Here is a 24,775-nt window from a genome sequence, read left to right as displayed (position 1 = left end):
CGTCATCTTCAATCGACAAACGTGTTCTGTCCGGATGTAAACAAACCCTCCTCTGGCTGAACCGAATAACATCACATATAACCGAAAACATGTTTTGTTAGTTTTTGTGCGCCGACAGAGGGTGAGCAGACTCTGTCCGTGAACCGCTCATCCTCATGGCTGCTGGGACGCTGCGGGAGCTCGTATCCGCCGCTGCCGCTGTGCACGCTGACAGAGCAGCGGTCACATACGACAGCCGCCCGGTGTCAGGGAACCTGGAGTCTCTGTTGTACAGAGATCTGATTGACCAGGCCGACGAACTGTCTCATATATTGCGGAAGAACTGCGCTCCCAGTAACGGCGTTATCGGGCTGTATTGTGGTGATGATCTGCTCATACCTGTGTGGATCCTGGGGTGAGTGCGCTGTTGTTGTTGAGCCGTGTAAAGACACAGCCTTGAGCAGTGTGTATGTGTGGGCTTAAGTTTGGATTACCGTGCCAATGCTCATCATGAGCCATGAATTATTCTGCGCTGTTTGCCAGGATCCTGCAGTCTCCTGCTGCCTATGTCCCACTGGACCCAGAGGCTCCAGGTCTTCTCTCTGCAAGAGTGATGAACCAGTGTGGCCTCAAGTACTGTGCTGTGAAGACTGACCTAATGCAGGTTGAATATTATTTATTTTATTATAAATATAAAACGGTGCAAACATGACATTTATTAATAGTATCTAAAGTTTAGGTTCAGCTAAATAAAATATTGTTAATCTTGGGTTTAAAGCAAAAAAAACAAACAGCAGTCAACATCAAGCTTGGATTGACTTGATATGGGTTATGAGTTTTTCCTCTTTATCAGCCCTTCATATGAATATTTACATTCATTTTCTCTCCTTTTCCCACAAAGAGTTTCCAGACAGCTGTCGCCAAACACATATCCACAGAGGTGTGTGTGGTGCTGCCCAAGTTTAAACTGACCCTGATGCGTGTCAAGCTGCTGCCAGCTGCTGAGCACAAACCAGAAACACAACAAAATGCAGCCCAGAAGGCAGATGGTGCTGATCTCTGTGATACAGCTGTAGTGGAAAAGGACTCCGGGCGCAGGGACTTGGCATATGTGCTGCACACATCTGGAACGACTGGCCTTCCAAAGATTGTGAGGGTACCACATAAGTGTATACTCCCTAATATACTGCATCTCAGGTCAGTACTTACAGCTTTTTGTCTCTGTTGCTTGCTCTGGAACATTATTTTGATATATATTCAGAACTGCAACAGAAACTGCACCTCTCTTTGCACAGATCGTTGTTTCAGATGAGCGCAGATGATGTGGTTTTCCTGGCCTCGCCCTTGACCTTTGACCCCTCTGTGGTGGATATTTTCCTGGCCTTATCATCCGGGGCACAGCTTCTCATTGTCCCTTCTATGGTCAAGAAAATGCCCAATCGACTGGCTCAGCTGCTGTTCAAGGATCACAAGACGACTGTCCTACAGGCAAGAGTCACTTCATTAGAGACTTATTTCTCTTGGAAAGACATAGACAATCCTTTTAGTCACTATAATGTGGTACTTACTTGTTTCCTCAGGTCACACCCACTCTGCTCAGCTGCTTCGGGCATCGTATCCTCAAACAGGAGGTGTTGTCTTCTGGCTCCTTGCTGCGGGTGTTGGCTCTGGGTGGAGAGGCCTGTCCCTCGCCAGCTCTGCTGAGGAGCTGGAAGCACGAGGACAACAAAACCCACATCTACAATATCTACGGTATTACTGAGGTGTCCTGCTGGGCCTGCTGCTACAAAATACCACAGTCTCTGCTGCAGTCCAGTAACTCGTGAGTGTACCTATTTAAATTTATTTACTAAATCTGCATGTAGAGTTTTAACTCCAGTTAATACAACTTTATTTAACGTTACAGACCTTCCAGCACGGTGTCCTCAGTGCCTCTCGGGACTCCTCTGATGGACACGGTGGTGGAAGTCAGGGATGAACATGGCTGCGTTGTTACAGAGGGTGAAGGACAGGTGTTCATAGGTGAGATCTCACTGGTGCACACATGCATGCAGATGTTATTTCGGGGAACTAAATCCTTTTGATCCTTGGTGCAGGTGGAGAGGACAGAGTGTGTCTCCTGGATAATGAGGAGGCTGTTGTCCCTGGAACGATGAGAGCTACTGGAGACTGGGTGAATATTAAAGATACACAACTGTACTACCTGGGACGGAGAGATAGGCTGATAAAACGCCAGGGAAAACGGGTGAACCTGGACAGCTTGCAGCAGGTAAGGTGTCGTATGTCTACGCTCTGTATTTCCAGTTTCATGGCTTGTAAATGTTTCTCAGTCTGGAGAGGGATGTGTGATCTTTAGCTGAAGTTAAAACTGATTTCTTTGGCCACTTGGGGGCAGTGCAATAAAGCACAAACACAACGATGACATAACCTTATGAAGCCAGAGCAGGAGCAACATTGGCCATCATTTGAAGTTTGTTTGCTGATTAGAGCTGAGCAGGTGGAGTACGATCAGTTTGTCAGAGGTTTTTAGCTGCACTTACAAGAACAGCAAGAGTGAGCTGAACCAGTAAAGCTGCGGGCCATAGAAAACCAAGGATCAATGTTTTTAAAATAGATTTTTGTATTGTTTTCTGCATGTATGGCATAGTTTTTTCTATGAAAAGAGAACTTCATAGTCCTTTTAATCACTGGTGATCTGATCTTGGCAGGTTGGAGTGAACATCTACTCCAAACCTACCTTGTTTTACATTTTATCAGGAAAAAAGGAGACCTACTGGTCTTTAAATTAACATATATGTGAATCAACATGTAGAATACTTTGTTTATCTACTGACTATTTGGATGATAGAAGTATTTACCTTTTAATCTCCCCTCCCCCCAGCTCATAGTGAGTCTGCCTCAGGTGGAGGCCTGTGCTGTGGGTTTGTACAAAGGCTTTCGACTGCTTGCCTTTGTCGTGGCGTCCACATCTGGAGACCAGAGAGCAGCTTCTCCTCTCCCATCTGTGCAGCAGCATGTGGAAAAATCGCCCTCGGCTCTTGCTCAGCATCAGGAAGACCTCCCTTCTCCTGTAAAACACCACGGGGAGGAGACGAGCGGTGCAGACAGATCTCTGAGAAGACTGATTGTGGACCAGCTGTCTCTGCTGCTGCCGTCTCACAGCGTCCCTGACACGCTGGTGCTGGTCCCGGCCTTATGCCTGACTCCTCATGGTGAGCACTGGATGCAAGTCACTCCGGAGGAGACGCTACAGCTCATTCATTCAGCATTTTTTAGGAGTTTTAATGTTTGTTTTTCGGCAGGGAAAGTGGACATGGCGGCACTCATGAAAATATACCAAAGACAGAGACGGTGTTTAGAGTCTTCACAGCGAGATGTCAGCAAACTAAAGCAAACTCTTCAGTCTTTGTGGCAGGTATTTCACCACTTTTGATTTTAAACACCTTGTTGTTCATACTTCATACATGTTCATACTCAACACTGTAACCCATCAATCAACAGGACACTTTAGGTTTACCTGAATATGTGACCATAGATGAGGAATCCAACTTCCTGTTGAGTGGAGGAGATTCTCTGAAGGCGCTGCACCTCTGCGAGGACGTCCTCACTGCCGTGGGAGTCACCTCACCAGAACTTTTGGAGGTTATACTTGACGGGACCTTTTCTGACGTCCTGCGCTACGTTGCCAGAGTAACACGGATGCTGCCACTCGAGAACAGCACATCATCACTTCCTGAGGCCAGGAAACGGCACGCTGATGCTCCCTCTGATGTTCTAGTGAAGAGAGAACGCAAAGAGTCTCAGTTTACGGCAGCAGAGAGGCTGCAGGGGGAGAAACAGGCTGTTAAAGTTATAAGACGGGCAGGTGAGGTCACTGAGATGAACATCAGAAATGAAGAGATGAATAAAACCTTACAGGCTGACGGAGACGGAGAAAAAGGTTCAAGTAATAAACGGGGAGATGGAGTTCTGAGCCTCAGTGTGAGCTGGTCCTCAGACACCGGCAGATGTGTGGATGCCTCCCCGGTGCTTCTGGTCCATGAAGGAACAGATCAGAGGTCAGGTGTGCCCCAAACAGCAGTGTTCATTGGCTCACATTCTCACAGGGTCCAGGCTTTAGACTTGAACACCGGGAGCCTTCTGTGGGAGCGAGTCCTCGGGGACAGAATCGAGGCGTCTGCCGCTGTGTCTCGCTGCGGGACTCTGGTGGTTATAGGTCAGCATCAGCCCTCTTAAATATTTTGCTGTAATACTTAACAGATAGCTACTGTCCTTAAGGTTTATTTTTGTGTTTCCTCAGGTTGCTACGATGGCTGTGTGTATTTCTTGTGTGCTGCCTCTGGAAAGACACGGTGGATATTTGAGACAGGAGACGCTGTGAAGAGCTGTCCTGCTGTGGATCCCCACGCAGATCTGGTGATAGTGGGATCTCATGATGGACATGTTTACGCCCTGAACCCAAAGGTGTGTGCGTTTGACATGCAGAGATGCAGAAAATTAATAGATGGAAACAAAACACGGTTTCACCATTCCACGAATGTCTGCGTTTAGTGAGAGTCAGCAACTTTTTACAAAGAGATATCCTGTGTTTTCATGTTTTTAGAGTCTAAAAAGTTTGCTGAGTGAGCGGTTAGGGATGTTAAGATGAGACAACAATAACAAGAGTTTTTTGTCCCCATTTCATTGGCTTGTTTTTCAGGTGCATTTTTCACGGTTAACCTTTTATTGATTAATTTATCAGTTGTATTGAATACACTGTTTTTAATCAGTTGCTAGGCAGACTCCTCCTGAGCTGCACCAACCTCCTCCTGGAGTACGTGTTAGTTTGTGTGTGGTAGCAGTAGGTTTTTCATGTTTTCCACTGTGACCCTTCTGACCTGTGTATGTTTTGTGATGCCAGACCGAAGCTGTATAAAGCTGTTCTTTCTTTTTTTTTTTTTTTAAAGATTCAACAGTGTGTTTGGAAGCGTCACTGTGGTGGGGGGGCTGTGTTTTCCTCTCCCTACCTCCACCCCTCCCTCAGACAGCTGTATGTGGCATCACTGGGAGGTCACCTGCTCTGTCTCAACCCCGTGAGTGAAGAAAACCACAAACTTCAGTCATTTTGCTGCAGCGAAGGATATTTTGACAGGAGACGTCAAACATGTATCTGTCTGATCTGTTTCTCCTCCTCAGGACAGTGGAGAGGTCCTGTGGTCTGACTCCAGGGACGTCCCGTTCTTCTCTTCACCAAACGGCTCCTCTGGTCTTGTTGCTATCGGCTCGGTGGATGGAAACATCTGCTGCTTCAGCAACACGGGGAAACTGGTGAGAAGCAGAACTCAGACAGGTGTATTTCTCCACTGTGTAGCAGGTTACAGGTTTTATAGTCGCTTTGACTCAGTGACTATAAAAACTCACAACAGTTTCAGTTATAATAATAATATGTCCTACAGCTGTGTTAAAGCTGTATTAAGTTATTGCTAATGCTAACCCTGCTGCTCTTTAGGTGCCGGAGTCCTGGGACCTGTCGTCTTAAATCCCTTGTGCCGTTACCACAGTTAACACAAATCAACCAGGACAGAAATCTCAAGAATTTTTACTTTTTGCTAGTTGAAATTCTGCTGTGAAAACTGAGCCCAAAGCAGTTGTGACACACTACTATACTCACACGCGGCCGTTGTATTTTTCCACAGGTGTGGCAGTTTTTAACGAAGGGACCCGTATTCTCCTCTCCCTGTGTCACACCAGACCAGCAGAGGCTCCTGTGTGGATCGCATGACGGTCACCTGTACTGTTTAAACTGTGCCGACGGCTCTTTGCTTTGGACTTTCCAGACATCGGGCAAAGTGTACTCCACTCCGTGTGTGTTTGACGGCTCCCCTGTGGGCAGGAGGGGGCTCCTGGTGGGCCTGGCCTCTACGGATGGCACAGTCTGGATCCTGGATGGTCAAAATGGACAAATGCTAGCGTCACACACTCTACCTGGGGAGCTGTTTTCCTCCCCAGTGGTGTATGAACAGTCTCTTGTGGTCGGGTGCCGCAATGACTATGTGTACTGTTTAAAGCTGACTGTCAAAGAGGAAGCAGCGAAGGATTAAATGTATTTTTGGACTTTTTTTATAATAAACACTGATGTTTCTAAATCTGTGTTTGGGGAAATTGGATTTTAATTAAAGTTCAGGGTTTATAATTAGAACAGGGAAATAATGAGTCTAAGGTCCTGCAGTTCAGACATCAGTATTTAATTTACATTATTCATAACATTTTGTATCTCTTTAAGAATTTTCTCATGAATATCTCTAAGTGGGACAAAAAAGTGCAAATAATACCAAACATTTTTTTTGTTACGTATAACACTGCGTACACTACACTATTGTGCACGACCAAAGTTAGAAACAAAAGGACAAAGTGACTCAGCCGTAGGGGCCTCTCTCTCTGACCGAAGCTCCGGTAACGCCTCTGACTTACATACAGTACATACTTACATACATACAGACCGTTAAGTGAGTGGCAGGAAATGAGAATGCTGGAGGTTGTTGTTTTTTCTTTTCTTCATAGCGGAAATACTTACATCGTGTAAGATCAAATCACATTTACGAGGAAGTGATGGCGTAAGCCTACAAACACAAGTGTGTTACGGGAGGAGAGCTACAAGAATCATATGTTACAGCAAGCAGGTGTTGTGTCCGTCTCCATTAGCAAAGCAAACAAATCCAAATTACATCATCACACAGCTGTGAGGATAATGTGCAGCTCACTGTAAATGCCCAGTAACACTTGTGGTCTTCAGTGCTGTGTTTAGGTGCACCCACCGTGTGATTATGACATGTTCTGTTACTTTAGAATGACAAAATTATACAATAGCTTCTTTGACAGCTATCACAGTAATCACGGACACAGTGAGAGTTGTTACGCTAAGGTTTCCAGTATGAGTAAAAAAAAAAAAAAAAAAAAGAAGAAGAAATGAAAAAGTCTTCTTTTGTACGTGACAAACAAGGCTCAGAGTAAAGATACAGTCTCGTTTCAACAGAGATAAATCCGCTGCTTTACATAAATATCACCAACGTGTCTGTAACGCTCCCATCAGCTCCCATCAGCTGTCCACAAGCAGATTCAACGGGGTCATGTCGAGTTGTTATTATTACTGGTAGCCCTTAAAACACGATTCAGGCAGTCACCCTCTGTTGATTAAACACTGTCATAAGTCAGAGCTTCACCTCTCTAATACACAAGTGTTTTGTTGTGTTGCGCAAGTGATTTATTTACAACCATGGTGACACAGTTGCCTATAAAATTAAAAAAAAAAAATTGGGGTTGGCTATTGCAAAGGCCAGCCATGGTTGTGATTGGCTGCTGAGGACTCTGTCTTCTCGGGACATATGCTTTGTGTGTTCGTATACAGTATGTGCATGCTCGCAACAATTGTTTACATATATTTGTGCAATTGTATTGGGATATTTGAATGTGAAGCGCACTTTAAAATGATAATAGTACCAGCCAGTGTGTGTGTGTGGTTACGAGGTGATGGAGGGCTTTACTTGTTTCACAGTCAGGAGGGTTTTCACGGAGAGAGATGGGATCTGGAGTTTGGTGAGGGAAGGGACAGGTGATGCTGACTCTCGAGGTGCTTCAGAGTCCGTGGGCAGTGTGCAGTCTCAATGCCGGCCCGAGCCCAGTGTGAAGCTGGGACGGGGTGTTATTTGATGATCTGAGGACAGTCGCTCCAGGCTTTGGCCTTTCGCTTGGCCAGAGCCAGCCAGGCCGGCTCCGTGGACACCTGCGGAGAGTCACTGGCGGGGAAGCGCTTTGACACCTCCTTGACAGCAGGTGGCGACGGTGTGGAGTCTGCAATCTCAACTGAAACAACAAATCACAAAATCACAGAAGTAGTTACAGTCTCTTCCTTAAGCCATACGGCCTCTTTGGACACATTTTAAAACAAGTTTAATGAGTTTAAAGAAAAAAAAAAAGCTCATCCACACATTTCAGAATCTGGAACCAGCAACGATTAACAGTTTTGTATTATGAGTGACTTGAATGATTAATCGATATTGGCTTTACTATTGCACATGCAGGTTCTCACCGGTGACAGAGCTGGGTAAAGTGTTGGCTTTTTTCAGGTGTTCTCTGCGCTCCAACCGTCCCAGGAGGCTGTCGGGTCTCTTGGGCTCCTCTGGTGTCTGAGGTTTAGACGAAGGACTGATGCTCCCGCTGCCTCTGCTCTCTGTGGGGCTCACCAGCGTAACCTGCAAAAGACATTCGTGATTCTTTCAGAGGAAGAAAACTGCGTTAAGCAGATTATGTGTGATCAAGAGAAATATTCGAAAGTGGGTGAAGAGGCAATGTGGGGCACGTACACTGTCTCTATCTCTAGCTTGTTTTTCAGCCAGTTTGGCCTCTCTTTGGCTACGACGGTCCTCTCGGTTCTGTTGCTGCTCCCTGAAACCCTTCTGCTTCTGCAGAGCCAGTGTGATCCATAAGGGCCCAGCCTCCTTCTCCTGGACCCTTGCGCTGTCCAGTGAGTGCCTGCTCTGTAGGGACGGTTTTTCTGAGGAGGAAAATGTGATTATTTGGAAATTCCTCGGGCATTATATTGTTTAAAATGTTTTGATTCTGGTTGCGGACAAGCCCATAATCCCTGTGTCTCAGTGCTTTACTTTGAGAAATATTAGCATGTTTTTCTACAAAACAGAAAAAAAATCAGTGGGATGTCAGACACTCTGGGTTTATTGACCCACCATCTTTAGGCCAAGAGCAAGGTCCCTGGATAAAGTGACACTGACCTCTCCTGATGAGCTCCGTCTTTCTGTCCGCCTTCTCTCTCCAGGGGATGTTGATGGAGGGGAAGAACGATTTCTTCTCCTTCGGCTCCTCTTCCCCTTGCGCATGGCCCTGGCTGCTCCGGTGCAAGTGGGCCACCGCTGAAGGTTCCTCGCTCCGGCTCGTCTGCTCCTGGCTGGATGAATCCACGCCCCCTGTTCTCTGGATCATGGCATCGCTGGGAGGGCCGTGGACCACTTTAGGTAACGGTGATGGGGGAGGTGTTGGGACTGCTCCGGTAGGTTTGGGTGACGTGGTTGGTCTTCGGTAGAACGGTGGTTTCGAAAGCACTTTCTCACCTTCGCTGTGTGCAGTTGGGCTGGTAGACTTAGTCGGTTTAGCTCGAGGGACCGCAGGGGAGGCAGATGCATGTAAGTACTTGCAGGCCGCGCCTTCTTTCTGGGGCGATGTGGGACTTGATTTATCTGAAAAGACAGAGGAAGCGTCAGAGTCGGGCTCAATGGGGGTGAGAGGTGAAGGGACGCCGTCGAAGCTGTCCCCAGCGCTGTAGCGTTTCTTCCTTTTCTCAGTGGACTGTTCGCTGTGAAAGCGCAGGGAGTAGTTGGTCCTCCTCAGCTTTATGCCAAAAGGTGAGGGCTTATCCTCACTGTCCTGGCCCCGCTCCTCTCCCTCCTCTCTACTTTCAGACGCCTCCGTCTCACTCTGAGCCCTGCTCTTCAGCTCTGCCCCGTCAGATTTGGCTCCGGGGCTGGGAACCAAGAAAGAGGGGAGGTCTTTGGCAAATATACATTCCTCTGACCCTCTTTCTAAGATGCGGACAGTTTTACTTGTCCTGCTCTGAGGTTTACTGGTTGGAGCTGGCGAGGCTGCAGTGGGGCTCTCAGACGGAGTACCCCCCTCTCCTGCCTCCTTGTCGTCTGCACCAAACACCTCAGAGTTCCTGTTTGAATCTCCAAACTTCTTCTTCGCAGGGGTGATGGAGAACTTGGCGCTGGCAGACATGGTCTTCCTGAGGTTCGTGTGGGGGAACGCAGGCTGGTCCTCGCTGCTGGGCTGAGGCTGGTTCCGGTTCAGGTCTGGGTATTCATCATATTTCCCCTCTTCTACCCCTTTGAATATCTTTGATCTGATACTCGCCCACTCGGCCAGGACGGCTGCACTGGACTGGTCTGTAGAGAGTGCGGACTCGTTGAGTGATTTGGTTTTGGCAGACTTGCGGTCCGGTGAGGTCTTGCTCTTGGTCGGCGGTGTTCCCTGGGCCTTTCTATCCTCTCCCAGACCCAGCAGAGACTTACAGGCGGTGTCCTTGATCTGGTCTAAATTGACGGCGGTCCCACACAGCTGGGCTCCAGTCACTAAGATGGCTGTGTGGGGGACATAGGGAGACGTTGGCAGGTTGGGGGAGTCTGGTCCTTCAGAGGAAGAAGCCTGAGCCGCCTCTCTCTGTTCAGCTGCTGCAGCGCTCTGGTGGCTGGAGGCTGGTGTAACAGGCGTCAGGTTGACCTTCTGGAACAGAATCTGCTTTTCTCCGGAGGAAACCTTAAAAGAGAAAGGCCTCTGTCTCTCCTCCATCTCCCTCCAGCGCAGCTCCTCCGCTCTCCTCTTCCTCTCCTGTGGATCTGAGCTGCCATCAGCCTCCTCTGATGACATCCTCCTCTGCTCCTCTTCCTTTCTCATCCTCTCCTCTGCTTCCATTTTTTTCTTTTCCTCCATCTCCTGCAATCTCAGTTTCTCCGCTTCCTCCTCCCTCTTTCTTTCCTCCTCTTTCTCTTTCAGCTTCCTCTTCCTCTCAGCCTCAACCTCCTGCTGCCTTCTTGCCTCTTCCTCCTCCTCTCGCTTCCTCCTTTCCTCCTCCTCTTTCCTCCTCTGCTCCTCCAGTCGCCTCCTCTCCTCCTCCTCCTCCCGCTGTCGACGTTCCTCCTCTTCTCGCATCCTCCTTTCCTCTTCCTCCCTCTTCATCCTCTCTTCCTCCTCTCGTCGCCTCCTTTCTTCCTCCTCTCTAACCCTCCTCTCCTCCTCTTCCCTCCTCCTTCTCTCTGCCTCCTCTCGAAGCCTTCTCTCTTCCTCCTCCTGCTGTTTACGACACCTCTCCCTCTCCTCCTCTAGCTCACGCAGCCTTATCTCCTCTGCCCTCTTCCTCCTCTCCTCTTCCTCCTGTCTGAGCCTCTGCTCCTCCATCTCTCTCTTCCTCCTCGTCTCCTGTCTTTCCTCCTCATGGAGTCTCTGTTTCTTGAAGATTTCCAGTGACTCTTCAACAGATGCCCTGCGCTGGTCATCACCGGAGACCCCTGCTGCCTCGAGGTCCTCCTCCACGACACCAGGGATGGAAACCTCTTGGAGGTCCTGGGAACGGGAAAATGTGATTAGTTTCTTCACCGTGAAAAGATGAAAAGGTAAATGTCACGAAATTAATCACCAACGTGCTAAGACCCATTTGTTGACCCAATAATATCTTGACGACAGCTGTGGCTCACCTGTGTGAACCGCCGGTGCTTGCGGGAAACTCTCTGGTTTTTTGGTTTGACGGACAGTTTATGCTTGGCGGCGGTGTTGTCTAAGCGAGGAACAGACTGTGGGACGGCGTCCAGGTTGATGGACTCAATCGTACCGGTGGGCGGAAGAACTCGTTTGGATCTCGGGGACTTCACTGGGGTGCTGTGTGTGTGGGCCCCTTGGACCTGCTTTAGTCAAAAACAATCACAGAGCGTTAATTTAAAGCTGAAACACATCAGACCTTAAATGAGTACACCACTGCACGATAACACTGACAGACTGAAACATTTTTTTAATCAAAATTGAAGCAGCAGAACCAAAGATTGTCTTTTTTATTCCATTGCATTGACCTTGAAACATGGTGCTTACTTTATCCACAAAGCAACAGAGCGCCAGCATCTCTGCTGACGAGGAGCGGGTACAGAGGCCTGATACAGTCACTTCTTATAACTCCACAGCGACATGACCTGAGGCAATTTATCAGTCTTGATGCAGAAGGCTTCCCGTATGCAGTGGTACAGACTTTGACTTTAATCTGTGGTGTTTACCTTAAAAAAAAATGGAAGTCAATGGGTTGTTACCTTTGGCTCTGTTTTTGGTGGCTCGGCTTCTACCTGCGCCAACACCTTCAGAGGGCTCCGGGGAACCTCTTCCTCGTCTGAACTTCCCTCATCTCCCTCACTCCTCCTCACTGAAGGCGGCCTCTGGCCAAACTTTATACCTTGTGCTATCTGCCTCTGTGTGATCAACAAACAGTAAAAAATTGTATACTTATATACACAGAAGATCAGTGATCGGTAAACTGAGCAGACATCATTCAATGCTTGGCCCACCTGCAGATTCCGAACTTTATCTGACACGTTTTCCTGGGACATGCTGTGATCCAGACCAGGCTCTGTCACCGGCTCCTCTGGGATAAAGATGCTGTCGTGTGAGAGAGCTCGAGATCCGATGGGATTCAACTCCCTGCAGAAGGAACGAGAGCGTCTTCAGCGTTTGCAGCGCGTCATCACTGTCAGTCATTCATTCATTTATCATGAGAGGGCTGCGGCATTGTAACTCATTTCGCACAAAGAAATGAATGACCTCTTTACGCACCAGCCCTTTCAGCACATCAGTTACAGGCTCAAATCATGTGGAGCCTTTTATAAGCTGTGTTTGAGCAGAGCCTCACCCTTTTTTTCTACCGACTGTGGAACCACAACTCGCAGCGTTTATGAGAATCTGTTTTAACGCTTTCATTTTTCTGAAAGTGAAAACATCTGACAAGAAGCCCAGTTGTCTCTCACATTAAATCTGCATATCCTCACTGTCTGAATAAACGTGGCAAGACATAATGATTGACAGGACCGTTGGTTGCAGCTTTAATCTGCAGCAATAAAATTCACAGGAGTAAAAGCTCAGTTTGCTCATGCAGTGACTCAGACAAATGTGTGTAGAAATGAGACAGAATCCATATACTGACCTCAGATTTTGATTGGACTCTTCATCGTCAGATACAACTCCATTGCACACTTCCCCTGTAGAAAAACTCGCCTTTAGTTCTGCTCCATCAAAGCCCCCTTTCGCCTCGCGCTGCTTCTTCTTCTTCCCAAACAGTCGCCTGAAGGGCTGGAATTTGCCCTGTCGCCTTCTCTCTGTTGGAGAAGGAAAAAAAAAAAAAAAAAAACAGATGATAACCATAGCTACATGCAATCAGATCATCAATCTTTATATCTCACGCTCGCGCTAGATAACGAGCAGGACTGTGCCTATGGGCGTGTTTTTGTGTGTGTGTGTGTAGATAATGAAATGCAATTGATTGAATTAAAGGAAAATAAATCAAAATAGCAGATGGAATGAGGAGAAAACCTTGGCTCTTTGATTCATACTTACTTGTATTTACAGGAAGTGGAAAAGATAAACAACAGACATAAAAACAGAGCACCCACAGCCATTAGCAAAATACTGACTGAAAACTGGCAAACACAAAGTCCATGATTTGTCCTGAGAGAAGGGAAAGCAGTGACAACCCACAAAGACATCCCAGCTATCCACACGGCTTCAGGACGTAAATGTGTGATTAATATCACATTTGACCTGTAATATTTCAGTAACACTTTAGTAGATAACAACACTTATTGCAACTTAATGAAACAGATAATCACTCTGGTAGATTCCCTTCAGTGAGCGAGGTGATTCAAATGACCCTGATTTAGAACAATAAAATCTAAAGATAAAAATGTGTCGACACTTAACTGATGCAATAAAACAAAAAAAAAAAGTAATAAACCCTGTTGGTTCACCAGGAAGTCAAGAAGCAAAGTTATGAAATGAAATTTGGACATTTGGTGGACTGGTCTTTATTTCCTCATCATCCTTCATGACAGGAAGTCATGAACCCTTGCACATAAGCCAACCTTTCCCATGTCTAAAAAGAAAAACATCGCTCTGTTCTCTCCTCAAGATCCCTCAGATGAGATTTGTTGACCTGATGTCAGTTGAAAATGTAAACAGATGTCTCTTTGCTGTATTTCAAAATGTACGAGTGAGTGTGTCTTCAGAACTGCACTGTCTTCTTACATAAGTCTGTCTGTGTGAGAAGACAGTGTTTTGTTTTGTTTTGTGTTTTGTTTTCGTCTGTGTGTCTATTTGTGTGTCTGACTACTTGTGGAGGTCCACTGGATAAACCAAGTGGGTGAGGTTACAGAGCTACAAAGCTACTCTACACCACTGTGCAGACAGGCGTTCTCAGGGCTCTGCGAGTATCCCTTTCAGAGCTATAAGTAGCAACTGGTGTGGGATTTCACTGAACCAGAAGCATCATGGGAAATGATACAGTAAACTCATTTTCCCAGTTAGATACACGACCCTGACGTGTGTGTCTTTGTTTTTGTGTGGAAGAGTAAAGACAAGTTTAATTGGTGTGTATGTGTTTATATTTATACACTGTGCAGTATATACTGACAAAGATATGATTATACTTCATACAGAGTGTGGGGGGTATTGTTATGTTACTGTCTTTGACTGTCTGAGTACAGATTGTGTGCTGCTTTATAGAAAACAGACACAGCCCAGGTTTAGCTAACAGGGAATGCTTTCATCCTTTAAGAGTGAATGTGTCACGACCATGTAAATCACATCAAACAGTCAACAGCTATGAATCATCTTTACTAAGTCTACGGTATCATTCTGCTCTATGACTGTGATAAAGTTACACAGAAATGAGAAGAATGCTGAATTTAATGTGGTCGGAAATTCCCTAGCCCTTCCACTTCCTCTATTTGGATCGACGTGATATGAGTTTTTTTCACTGAAATTAAGATTTTCAGTGAAAGGTTTACTGGGGCTGTTAGTGTCAGAGTGTTTTTTTTTTCTTAATGCAAACTTTTCACAACTGATTTGAACACTTTGTGAACCTGTATCTTCTTTACTACACAATCAACCCCTCACACTCATTTGTATGCCTCTGCACGAGCGACAGCTCTGTGGTCGGATGAACTGATATGATGTTTGTGATCAAGAGTCAAAGGTCAAGGTCACTGTAGCCTAACAAAGCACATTTATGGCAATACACTAATCATGACAAAACATGCTTAATACTTTTTAGTAAATTCCTTCTAAGTGAGTCTGTACAGAGATGGATGTAAGCTGTAACTTGCACTTTTTAAAGCAATATTTTTTCATTTTGGGAAACGTGTTTGCTTCATTACCAAGAATTACAGGAGAAAATCTGTATCATTCTTAAATCAGTATACTCAACATAAAGCCGTTGCTAGCCGGTAGTTAGCGTAGTTTAGCATGAAGACTGGAAACAGGGGGAAACAACTAGCCGGGTTTTGTCCAAAGGTATTACATATTAAAGTTCAGTAATTCACATTTATATCTTGTTTGTTTAATCCATACAAAAACAAAAAGTGTAGACACAAGTTGTGGGTTTACATTAAGTTAATTGCGACACTGAACCTCCTTTTTTCTGATGTTGAACAGAGACACTATAAAGGTGCTTTACAAGAATGTGTCAGTTTTTTGTTTTTTCTAAAAGTATTGTATGTATTTAACCCACATTCAATAAGAATACATAAAAATAAAATCATACATTTGTGCATCTTCTCAGTGGCTTTGCTCATCGTCTGCCAATTATAAAAAACAAACAAAAAAAAAAATCCAGGTCTGTTTAAATATAGATCCTTGGTGTTTGAACAGAGCACTAGTGAAATTGATGATGCGCTCAATACTCAGTCAGACCCACTCCCACTCCCACAGCCTGTCTAAGTGTAGCGAGTGATATTATGGTACTACACTGATGTTCTGTTTCCCTGCAGCACGCTCTCCCAGCATCAGGGCCCATGCACTGCTTCTCCACTGGTACAAAGCCCATAATGCACTGCCACGGGCATGCTCACACACTCATGCGTGAAACGAGAAAGGACATTTTTTTTCTGCAGCGCAGACGACTCAGCGGTACTCCACAGAGCAGCTACCCAACCTAACGCTAGGGTTAACTCTTGCTTCCTGTGTGTTTGTATCGGAGTGTGTTTTGACCCAGGTCATCTGGACTCAGACCCCTGCTGGCTTTTCTCTCCAGCCATGTGGTCGGGGAATATTCCACATCTGGTGGAGACAAATGAACTAGCCGGCAGCACAGAAAACCAGTAGGAGGCTGGAAAAGAAGAACTGCTCTTGGATTTCATTTAGGGATCTACTCTTATTTCCATCTTGGGCGACAGTTAAATGAAAACACTGATACCACCCCCATGTTTGTCCATTCATTATGAAGCTACACCCAGCAGCCCGTTAGCTTAGATTAGCATAAAGACTGGAAACAGGGGACCCAGCTAGCCACTTCCCCTGTTTCCAGTCTTCATGCTAAGCTAACCAGCTGCCGCCTGTAGCTTCATATTTACCGTACAGACATGACATGATTTTCTTACCTGACTTTTAGGGTAGTGAAAAGTCATGTTTGCCAAAATCCCCACCTTGCTAAACAGCAGCTGGCCATAGTCTTATATTTAGCAGCTGTTTCATAACAATCTCCTCTCCTAGAAAGTGCTGGAGTGTATTTCCTCAAAAATACTGAACTATTCCTTTAACATTTAACATAACGTTTTTCTCTTCTGTTAAGTGTCTGTTGCAATTCCTGGACCCAAATGTGGCTCCTTGACAGTTTTATATTAATGCTATTTTACTTTTCTTTGTTCTACTGATGTAATAAATCTAATGTCTAATCAGGGTCTGTTTTAGAATTGCTTAGAGAGATCAAATAAAAGCTAATGAAGTAGGTGATCAAAGAAACCACAAATCACAAATGTGAACGCAGCACACCACAAGCATAAGTAAAGGTTTCTGCAAATCTCTTCTGTCAAGTCAAACCCATCACCACACCATGCAGTTCTTAACGAGACAGTGTTAAACTGAGGCCACTTTCATCCTCATGATGTGATCACTTAATCTGCTTTAATACACTGTCTCTTTAAGATGTTCCTAAAAGCACTCATTTTTTCCTATTTACCTGGGCCTTTGGATTCGGTTACCTCTAAAACCATGCCATGCTGAGTTTCCACGGCGTCCGTTGCCATGGTCACTGCACACCTTGGCTGTGGTGAGAGAAGAAGGAAGTGAACATGGGGATGCTGTTATCTGCTTCAGAGGAGAAAGTATGAACTTTTAACCGTCGGGAAAGAGAGGGGATCAGCTCGTCTAGGTGCACAATGAAGCCTCCGCTGTTTTTAAAAGCCAGAGGAGGCCACTCTGTTGTGACTCGGTGGTTTAGAAAGAGTGGAACTAAAAACTACGCCGCTAAATACCCAGCACAATTAGAAAAGGCTCTTACAGCAGCTCAGTTGAATATGCTCACTCTAAAGCAGGTGACCCTTTGCTCTGTCTAACGATTAGAGAACCTCCATAAAGACCCTGCAGAAACGATTACACAGAACCACATGAACCACCTCTTATTTACATTGCATAATCCGACAGAACAAACAAACCACAGAATGCTTCCTGAACCCTGAGCTCCGCGTCCCCTAGCCAACACCTGCCTGCAGAGCAGAGCCAGAGGTTTTCTGATGTGCTGCGGAGATGTGTGTTGTGTGTAAAACCACAAGCACCCGGGCCGGCGGTATTAAACCAGAGGGAGTGTGAGAGACAGTACTGAGAGAGCTGGAGAGAAGCCTGCTGTCTCCAGTGGGATCAGCATGCCGTGGGCTTCCTTCCTGAGGGTGACAGAGCTGGACCGACTCTCTCAGAAATGTCTCGCCCCAGAAAAGGCTCTTTGTCCTGTCTGACTCCAGCCAGCGCAGAACAAGGAGCAAACAAGCATGTTTGGTAGTAGGGGGTGTGTGAACAGTGTGTGTGTGTGTGATTTGGAGAGAGACTGCATGTGATCGTGTCTGCTGGTGTAAAGAGAGATATTGTGGGTTTTCTTTTTTTTTATTGTTTGTCTGTTTGGCTGGCCGTCCTATTGTTGAGCAAATGTCTGAGTTTACTGGTGTGTGTCTGTAGTCCTATTGCTGCAGAGGACAGACTTTGGGGAGCAGATAGAGATGGGATGAGAGAAGCACGAGGAGCAGCCATGTGCTCTACAGAAGCAAAGAAATGCCTTTGACAAGGATACAGCTGCATCATAGTATGGCAGTGGCATAACACGATGCTGCATCTCAGTGCTCTCGAAACGACCCAGCAGCTCAACATCATTTGATGGTGACACAGCTCTGCACCAGAGCGGGCCAGACAACCACCAGAGTCCTGATGGCATTGGCTTAGTGTTGCTGTAGCGTCTGAGTGCCATAACCTTACAGCACAAGTAGCTTGCTGACAAAGCAGACAGACGAACGTGGTGGAGCCGTGTAACTGTTTACCTATTTCAGCTGCACAGCTCGAGATGGCTGCGCACCACTGCAGTAAAACCTTAGGGAACATCGATCTGCCCTTTTGCACAAAGCTTGTTTTACCCAGATGAACGACGCTGCTGCCTCCACTGTGGCTTTGGGAGAAAACGGTGAAATAAATACAGGACAGAGACAGAAGAGCAGGTTTGGGTTTGTTAAGTCTGTTAGCATCAGATGCACTCAGAGAGAGGAACATGATGGAGGGACATGAATATGGCGTGGGGGGGTGACATGGGAAAGGGAGGATGAGAAAGCATTTCCAAACAGATGATGGGACTACGACAAACCCGATGAATCCATGTTGGAAAAAAATGTGTTTTCATTTTCACTGTTGTCATCTTAGGGTCTAAACTTACACAACATATGATCGACACCAACTCTTTCTCCCAATGTAGCTTCTATATCATTCCCTGAAGTTTGAGGAGCCTCTGTTTTCCATGGCAACACTTTCGCAGCAGCCGGAGCCAGAGGAGACAGATGAAACACAGTACTCACAAAGCGAATCCTTATCACTACAAACAGACTGAAATAGTTTACTTGGCACACACCTGCACGTGTTCAAACACTGCCCGTGGTTCTCCTGACGTGGTTGTTTTAGCAGCAGCTGCACTGAGCAGCACAAAGTGCACGGGCATACGCACATGGACGATGGCAGTGAGTATCCAAGTGCACTAGTAATTTAGCACTTCCTGTGAGTAAAAAGGGTTGGGCAATTAAAAAATATGGAAAATATAATATCAGAGGTGCTCAGCAGATCAGAACAGAACTGGCTTTCTAGTTATACTAACAACAAGTGTTTATCTTAGAAATGTACAAAGTGACTGCAAAGTGTCTAATCAAAGTTTTTATTCAGCATTATTATGTACCTGATGAACAGTTCCATCATGCATTTCACTTGCCGTTGTGAGCTGTTCCTTACACATATAGTTCAGCACAACACCATGTTCTACTTCATATTCATGCAAACCCAATCTCCTCTCACCTTTGTACCGTAAACCTTCTAAAGGGCATGAAGATACCAAACAAACGGGCAAAGTACATTTAAGGCAACCGACATGTGGTAAAGACTGAACCAGCTGTTCAGTTCAGTTCAGCATATCTGACCCAAGTCTACGTCAGGCTCAGGGAAAACTGAGGCAGAGTATGTTATCAAGACAGCTCTGTGCGGCTGTACTTAAAGGGCCGGTGTGTAGGATGTAGGGGGATCTACTGGCAGAAATGTATTATAATATCCATACTTGTGTCTTCATCTGTGTGCAATCACCTGAAACTAAGAATTGTTGTGTTTTTGTTAGAATGAGCCCTTATATCTACATAGGGAGAGAGACCTCACCCACATGTTTCTACAGTAGCCCAGAATGGACAAACCAAATGCTGGCTCCAGAGAGGGCCTTTCATGTTTTTACATTAATGAAGGCCAACACAGGTTCTTCTACGTGCTTGGAAAGGGAGGATGGAGGGGAGGGGTATTGAGCTGCTTACAATCTGCAAACCTCACCTACATGCTGGTCCTTTAAGCACAGCAGTGTTGAGAGCTAAACGCTAACGTCAACATGCTAACCTGCTCGTTCTAATCAGGTACGTTCACAGAGTTAACCATCTCATGCTGACATTTGCTAAACAGCACTTGGAGCAAAACACCACTGGAAAAGGAAAAGCTCAGCATTGTGGTGACGCTATAGGAAGAGACAGAGGATCACCAAAGTCAGTAGGACACATCCTTTGGGGACCACGAATGTACAATAAATACAGCATTTCATGGCAATCCATCAAATAGTTGATGAGCTATTTCAGTGGATCATTTGACTAAATGACAAACACTTCCATCCCTCGAGCCACACAGTTTTTTTCTTTTTCAGACATTATCCTGTAAGCTGTTCCTGGCATTTTTCTACACTAGATGTCCAAAGGGTGCATGTGGAGAAACAATGGATTTCAGAGAGACACACAACATGTATCACGTGACCATGGTTATATTTTCCACACTAGACAACGGTGAACTAACAGTGCCTGTGAGTAAACAAACAACAAAAAAGGCCTTCTTCTCCTGTCTGAGCATCTCAAACACGGACACTGCGGCTTGTGATATGTTCGGACGACATATATCAAAATGTCAGATGTACAGTAACACTGATACACTTCACTAAATCAGCTTGCACAACATGAGCCGCTCACAATGGTCTTGCACGGAGAGCAAGTAAGTACACTGAAAGAACAAATGCAAACTAAGGTAAAAGTCAATCTACAAACTATGTTCAAGACCTAAAGCAAACATTTTGTCAACTTTCTGTAAGAATGTCTTCTTACCGTCCTGCAGTCGCTACGTGTGCAAGGGTATCTAAGAGTGTGTGGCCGTTCCACCTGCCTGCTGTCACTGTGGATCTAGGGCATTACCTGGAGTCAGGTGTCAGATGCAGCGAGGGCTTAGTTGTGTATGTGTGTGTGTGTGTGTGTGTGTGTGTGGGGGGGGGGGGGGGGGGGGGGGGGCGTAGAGGAGAGTGGCAGAGTAAACATCCCTCGTGATTCTCATATTGATGAAAATCTGATTGCCCCTCTGAGACGCAGTCACATACTCTGGTCTGAAAACTCATGTCAGCGTGGGCTCCTATGAGTGCAGGTGTGTGTTGGAGCGGAGCACATGTAGAGTCTGAGGGGAGGGGAGGCGTGTCAGCGGGGACCGGGGTAGCATGAGCTGCCGAGCCAGGAGAGATGGGCGTTCTTCTGTGTCTGTTAGTGCTGCTGTGCTGAGGAGGCACAAAGTGACACTCTGTTTCCCTGCCAGATAGCCAGTGCAGGAGAACAGAGTGGCATTCATCATTTCAACTGGCTGATGCACACAAAGGCTTTCGTTGTGCGTTAACAGCGACTGTGTATGCACATGTGTGATTGTAATGGCTTGTAATGTGGCGCACCACAGCTGCTCGATAACGTTATGGTCATAAATGTCCGTTTTGTGGAGCTCGGTGCTTTCGGGGCTGATGTCTGACGGGGGGGGGGGGGCAACACACACAGGTGGACTGGTCAAACTATTCACTGCTTACTTTCCACAGCAGCTTAGCTCCATGAATCTGGTAGCCTCAGTCCCCAAAGGACTAAATCAGATCCTCATTTTATGGTTATATTAATCTGATCTGGAATCTTAATAGCCGTGTGTATAAGAATAGCGTTAGCGTGTAATAAGGCCCGGCTCCCCCACTCTCCAGCTTTGGCAGCATCACACTGCAGTCTCAGAGAGATATGGTAATGATGGGGCTTTACCAACCTGGATGCCGCCTATATTACAGCAGCATAGCACTTCAAAGACAGACTGCTCTCTGACTGACTCTGCGCAGAAATAGAAACCCCCGAGTAAAGCAGCACAAACGCGCTCTCACACACATCCACATGTATTCACACACACACACACACGACGAGCGGAGAGTCTTAATGACTCCACTTTATGTGAAAAGAGGCCGGGATCAACCACCCTCAGCGACTCTCAGTGAGACGGGAGCAGCCAGTGCTCTTGACAGCGTGGTAAACCAGTCATTCTGAATTTTCATGGGAGTGAAAACGTAAAATAAACGCCTGAACATACAGACATTCTACCTGCCACACAAATCATGTATGTACGTAAGTGATGCTACACAAGCTGATGGATGATAAGGAAAAAAACCTAAATTTGTGCTGTAACATGAACATGCATAATCTCATCAGGGAGATGAGGGATCAAATTTCTGAAGAGCTGATGATAACTTGTGCCACACAGGACTGAAAAATTAGGACAGACCACCTCATAAGAAACGGAGTGGGGTGTAATTACAATTCTGAGCTTTAGATAAAAGCAGCACTGATACTGATACAAATGTCTGTATAATACACACTAAATAGACAATACCAGCAAGCTTCACTTTGCAATGCAGATCTTTGCAAAGCACCGACTAAATAATCAGTATCAACCGTTTCTTCTGGCTTAGTGCCTCTGGAACATTTAGACATTTTTATATCTACAGTAGTAACAGGATACTAGTAACTTCATTTTGAATGAATGGTTTTGTTGTTAACAAGCTGGTTGTTTCCAGTACCGTGAGACTGCACATCATCTGCCATTTGAACGCACAGAAAACTGTGAGTAAGACTTCCTTCATCTGCCTTACAGCGACTACATTCAAATCTACAGTTCAAATAAAATGGATGCTGTGTGGCATTATAAACACACGTCCACAGATGCCTCTGAAAAATGTTCATTAGTCACAGTTCTGGCGGTGATGACATGACAACAGATCACTGTTTACTGTGCGTCCACAGCTGAGAATCCAAAGCATCAGGTTGGATATGAAACTGAAACCTTAAAACAGACTACTCCCGAGTCATTGATAGTGATGTGGTCCTTACACAGACCTGGATGACACACGGGCGACTCTGTGGCTTAATAACTCATCATTCAGACATTAAATAATCTATTTATCATCCATAGCTTCCAGATGATGGGACATACTACAACCCATACTGTCAACCAGGTGCTGAAGCAGCCAACCACAAACCAGACCAGTTTACTCACACCAGCACCCCAAGTCCAGCAGCAGCAGCTGCCTGAGAATTAATCTCTGGCAACCCGCCATCTACTCTCCCTGCCTCTTATGTCTCAGCACCAAAGTCCACTGACGGTGACAGTAATGCAGCATTGATTTAAAAGCCTTTAAATGACGCGTGCAAACATAAATCCATAATTTCCTTTTTTTTTTTTTGGTACATGTAGGCCCACGCCACAGTCTGTGGCCAGTGCATGGTTTTCCAGCTGACATTTCAAAGCGCTGTATCGTGTGTATCGTTTGGAGAAAGACACGGATGGCTGTGGTGAAAGATTACATCAACACAGACCCAAAGGCACGGATCAATACGTAACCGTTAACGGCAGATTAGCGGATGCTGCCGCACAGGGATTACAGTCTATTAATTGCAGACCGAAAAGGCGCACGGAGAACAAAGAATCTGGCCTCTGCTTTTATCGCATATTACCGCAGATAAAATCCAAATGTAGCTGAACTGGTTAGCATTATTCTGGATTTAGAAAAACAAAAATACCGATTCTGACAATCTGGCCTGTTGACATCGGCGTTTGCGCATTTCAAGTCGGATCAAATTCCAAGTCCCAACCCATTTACAATACACACACACACACGCACACACATCTGCGAAGGATGGAGCAGAAGATCTGAGCTGGTCAATGAGAAATGAGAGGTGGGATACAGTGACAAGGTCATCAGCGTCATGAAAATGGAAAACAATCAGCATCAACATCAACAATAAGGAAGAAAAGAGGAGAGAAAAAATATCCCAGCACCTTTTTTTTTTTTCTTTAAACGCGAGTCCTCCCTCCGATCAGTGCTGAGGTAAGCCCAGCTCCGGCTGCTCCGACCCTTTTGTGTTGCTGATGCTGCGGGTGCCCGACGCACGCACCGACCGTCAGCCCCGCACAGCTGCACGCGTGCGAGATGGAGATGGGAGGGTGTGGCTGCGAGAGAAAGGCGAGAGGCGGCGGCGGCGGTGGAGTACAGTGCACCGCCAACATATGAGCCGCTGTCACGATGCGAGCACGTTACCGAAACGTAAGCTCGTGCTTTTCGGAAGTAATTACAGAAACGAGGAGCTGAATGGAAACGCTGCAAACGCCCGGAGGGAAAATAACACACACACACACACACACACACACACACACACACACACACACACACACACACACACACACACACACACACACACACACACAGTGTATATTCCTGAAGGTGTTAATCCCACTGAGATGTGTACTGTGTCTCTGGTTTACTGTACGAGGAGCATACAGTGAACTAATCATGCCACTGTAGGCCTATTTATAACCATCACTGGCTGGTAGGTCTTAGTCATTCTGTTTGCAGCCCAACGAAAACATTAGTTTAAATTTACATTTACATTTAGCATACTATGGTGTGCTTCAATAAAATGTTAGGGACTGTATGACAGTTATCAGGGGGAAACAGGGTCAGAGAAGGGGAAGGGTTATGTATTTTTATTCTTGCTGAAGGGAAGGTGACCTCTGACTTTTGCTCATCCCATATTCTTTCTTGTGGGATGTATTTTTCAAAAATTGTAATCATCAAACCAAGTATATAAAAAGAAATGCTCAGTTTACTCGTTCTGTGATTGTAAAACTATTCTGTAATTCTGATAATATATTATTTTCAAATATTGGGGGGAGGTTGTATTTTTTTTCTAGGTCAAGTCCCTTACCAAAAACAAAGCATATACTGTGGTCATTTTTTAAGAATACCTGGCATGAAAGGGCTGAAATCTGCTCGCTACAGCAAGCCCAGCTTTCTCTGGTCTCTCTGCTGTCTGCAGATAATGTCTTCTTTTTGGCCTCATCAGTCATCTCAGGTATCACACCAGAGCCATTTGGAGCTGAACGGGCTGTTATTAAGAGTCCAGGCTCTGTTTTACGACCAGGAAAAGATTGATATTGAGCAACTGTCCTAACCAGAAAGGTGCAGGTGTCTTGGCATCTGAATAAAGATAAAATTTCTGACAGGGAGTACAGATCATTTTGATACTGTGAATGCAGCAGAGTCAGTGAGTACTGAATAACACTGTGAACTCATGAAGCTATACAGAAAATATTTTGAAAAACTTGTAAAGTAAGGTTCAAGGGATCCGTG

At 45.7% G+C, this 24,775-nt stretch overlaps 2 protein-coding genes across 3 annotated transcripts; one reads left to right on the top strand and one right to left on the bottom strand.

The window, feature by feature from the left end:
- The first annotated feature begins 34 nt into the window (after nt 1-34).
- aasdh (aminoadipate-semialdehyde dehydrogenase) lies at nt 35-6,097 on the top strand. Its single transcript, XM_041040974.1, has 14 exons — nt 35-394; nt 523-643; nt 881-1,176; nt 1,275-1,467; nt 1,560-1,801; nt 1,886-2,001; nt 2,076-2,248; nt 2,861-3,191; nt 3,282-3,394; nt 3,481-4,195; nt 4,280-4,443; nt 4,926-5,051; nt 5,155-5,286; nt 5,655-6,097. Exons 1-14 carry the CDS (start codon nt 156-158, stop codon nt 6,057-6,059), a joined length of 3,366 nt encoding a protein of 1,121 aa, XP_040896908.1. The 5' UTR covers nt 35-155; the 3' UTR covers nt 6,060-6,097.
- Nucleotides 6,098-6,795: 698 nt separating this feature from the next.
- Nucleotides 6,796-23,554, bottom strand: cracd (capping protein inhibiting regulator of actin dynamics). 2 transcript variants are annotated; one of them, XM_041040973.1, is made up of 9 exons: nt 23,425-23,554; nt 12,701-12,872; nt 12,069-12,201; nt 11,817-11,972; nt 11,217-11,423; nt 8,745-11,085; nt 8,319-8,509; nt 8,045-8,207; nt 6,796-7,818 (listed from the first exon to the last, which is right to left on the bottom strand). In XM_041040973.1, exons 3-9 carry the CDS (start codon nt 12,108-12,110, stop codon nt 7,658-7,660), a joined length of 3,261 nt encoding a protein of 1,086 aa, XP_040896907.1. In that variant the 5' UTR covers nt 12,111-12,201; nt 12,701-12,872; nt 23,425-23,554; the 3' UTR covers nt 6,796-7,657. The 2 variants fall into 2 exon arrangements, with proteins under 2 accessions (XP_040896907.1, XP_040896906.1); XM_041040972.1 differs by lacking the exon at nt 23,425-23,554 and having other exon boundaries at nt 12,701-13,341.
- Between the last annotated feature and the right edge of the window lie 1,221 nt (nt 23,555-24,775).

This window comes from Toxotes jaculatrix, chromosome 6 (assembly GCF_017976425.1).
Source record: "Toxotes jaculatrix isolate fToxJac2 chromosome 6, fToxJac2.pri, whole genome shotgun sequence".
NCBI lineage: Eukaryota > Metazoa > Chordata > Actinopteri > Toxotidae > Toxotes > Toxotes jaculatrix.
The sequence above is the reverse complement of the archived record's forward strand: the minus strand, read 5'-3'. Positions and strand labels throughout refer to the sequence as shown.

What these genes read in the sequence shown, in the direction of transcription:
- aasdh (XM_041040974.1), top strand. Translation starts at nt 156, where the DNA reads ATGGCTGCTGGGACGCTGCGGGAGCTCGTATCCGCCGCTGCCGCTGTG. An exon ending in TGAAGACTGACCTAATGCAG is followed by an intron (nt 644 to 880) that starts GTTGAATATTAT and finishes TTTCCCACAAAG; the next exon opens with AGTTTCCAGACAGCTGTCGC. An exon ending in CTCTTCAGTCTTTGTGGCAG is followed by an intron (nt 3,395 to 3,480) that starts GTATTTCACCAC and finishes ATCAATCAACAG; the next exon opens with GACACTTTAGGTTTACCTGA.
- cracd (XM_041040972.1), bottom strand. Translation starts at nt 12,918, where the DNA reads ATGGTTATCATCTGTTTTTTTTTTTTTTTTTTTCCTTCTCCAACAGAG. An exon ending in GAGTCCAATCAAAATCTGAG is followed by an intron (nt 12,202 to 12,700) that starts GTCAGTATATGG and finishes TTCCTTCTGCAG; the next exon opens with GGAGTTGAATCCCATCGGAT. An exon ending in AGCACCGGCGGTTCACACAG is followed by an intron (nt 11,086 to 11,216) that starts GTGAGCCACAGC and finishes TCCCGTTCCCAG; the next exon opens with GACCTCCAAGAGGTTTCCAT.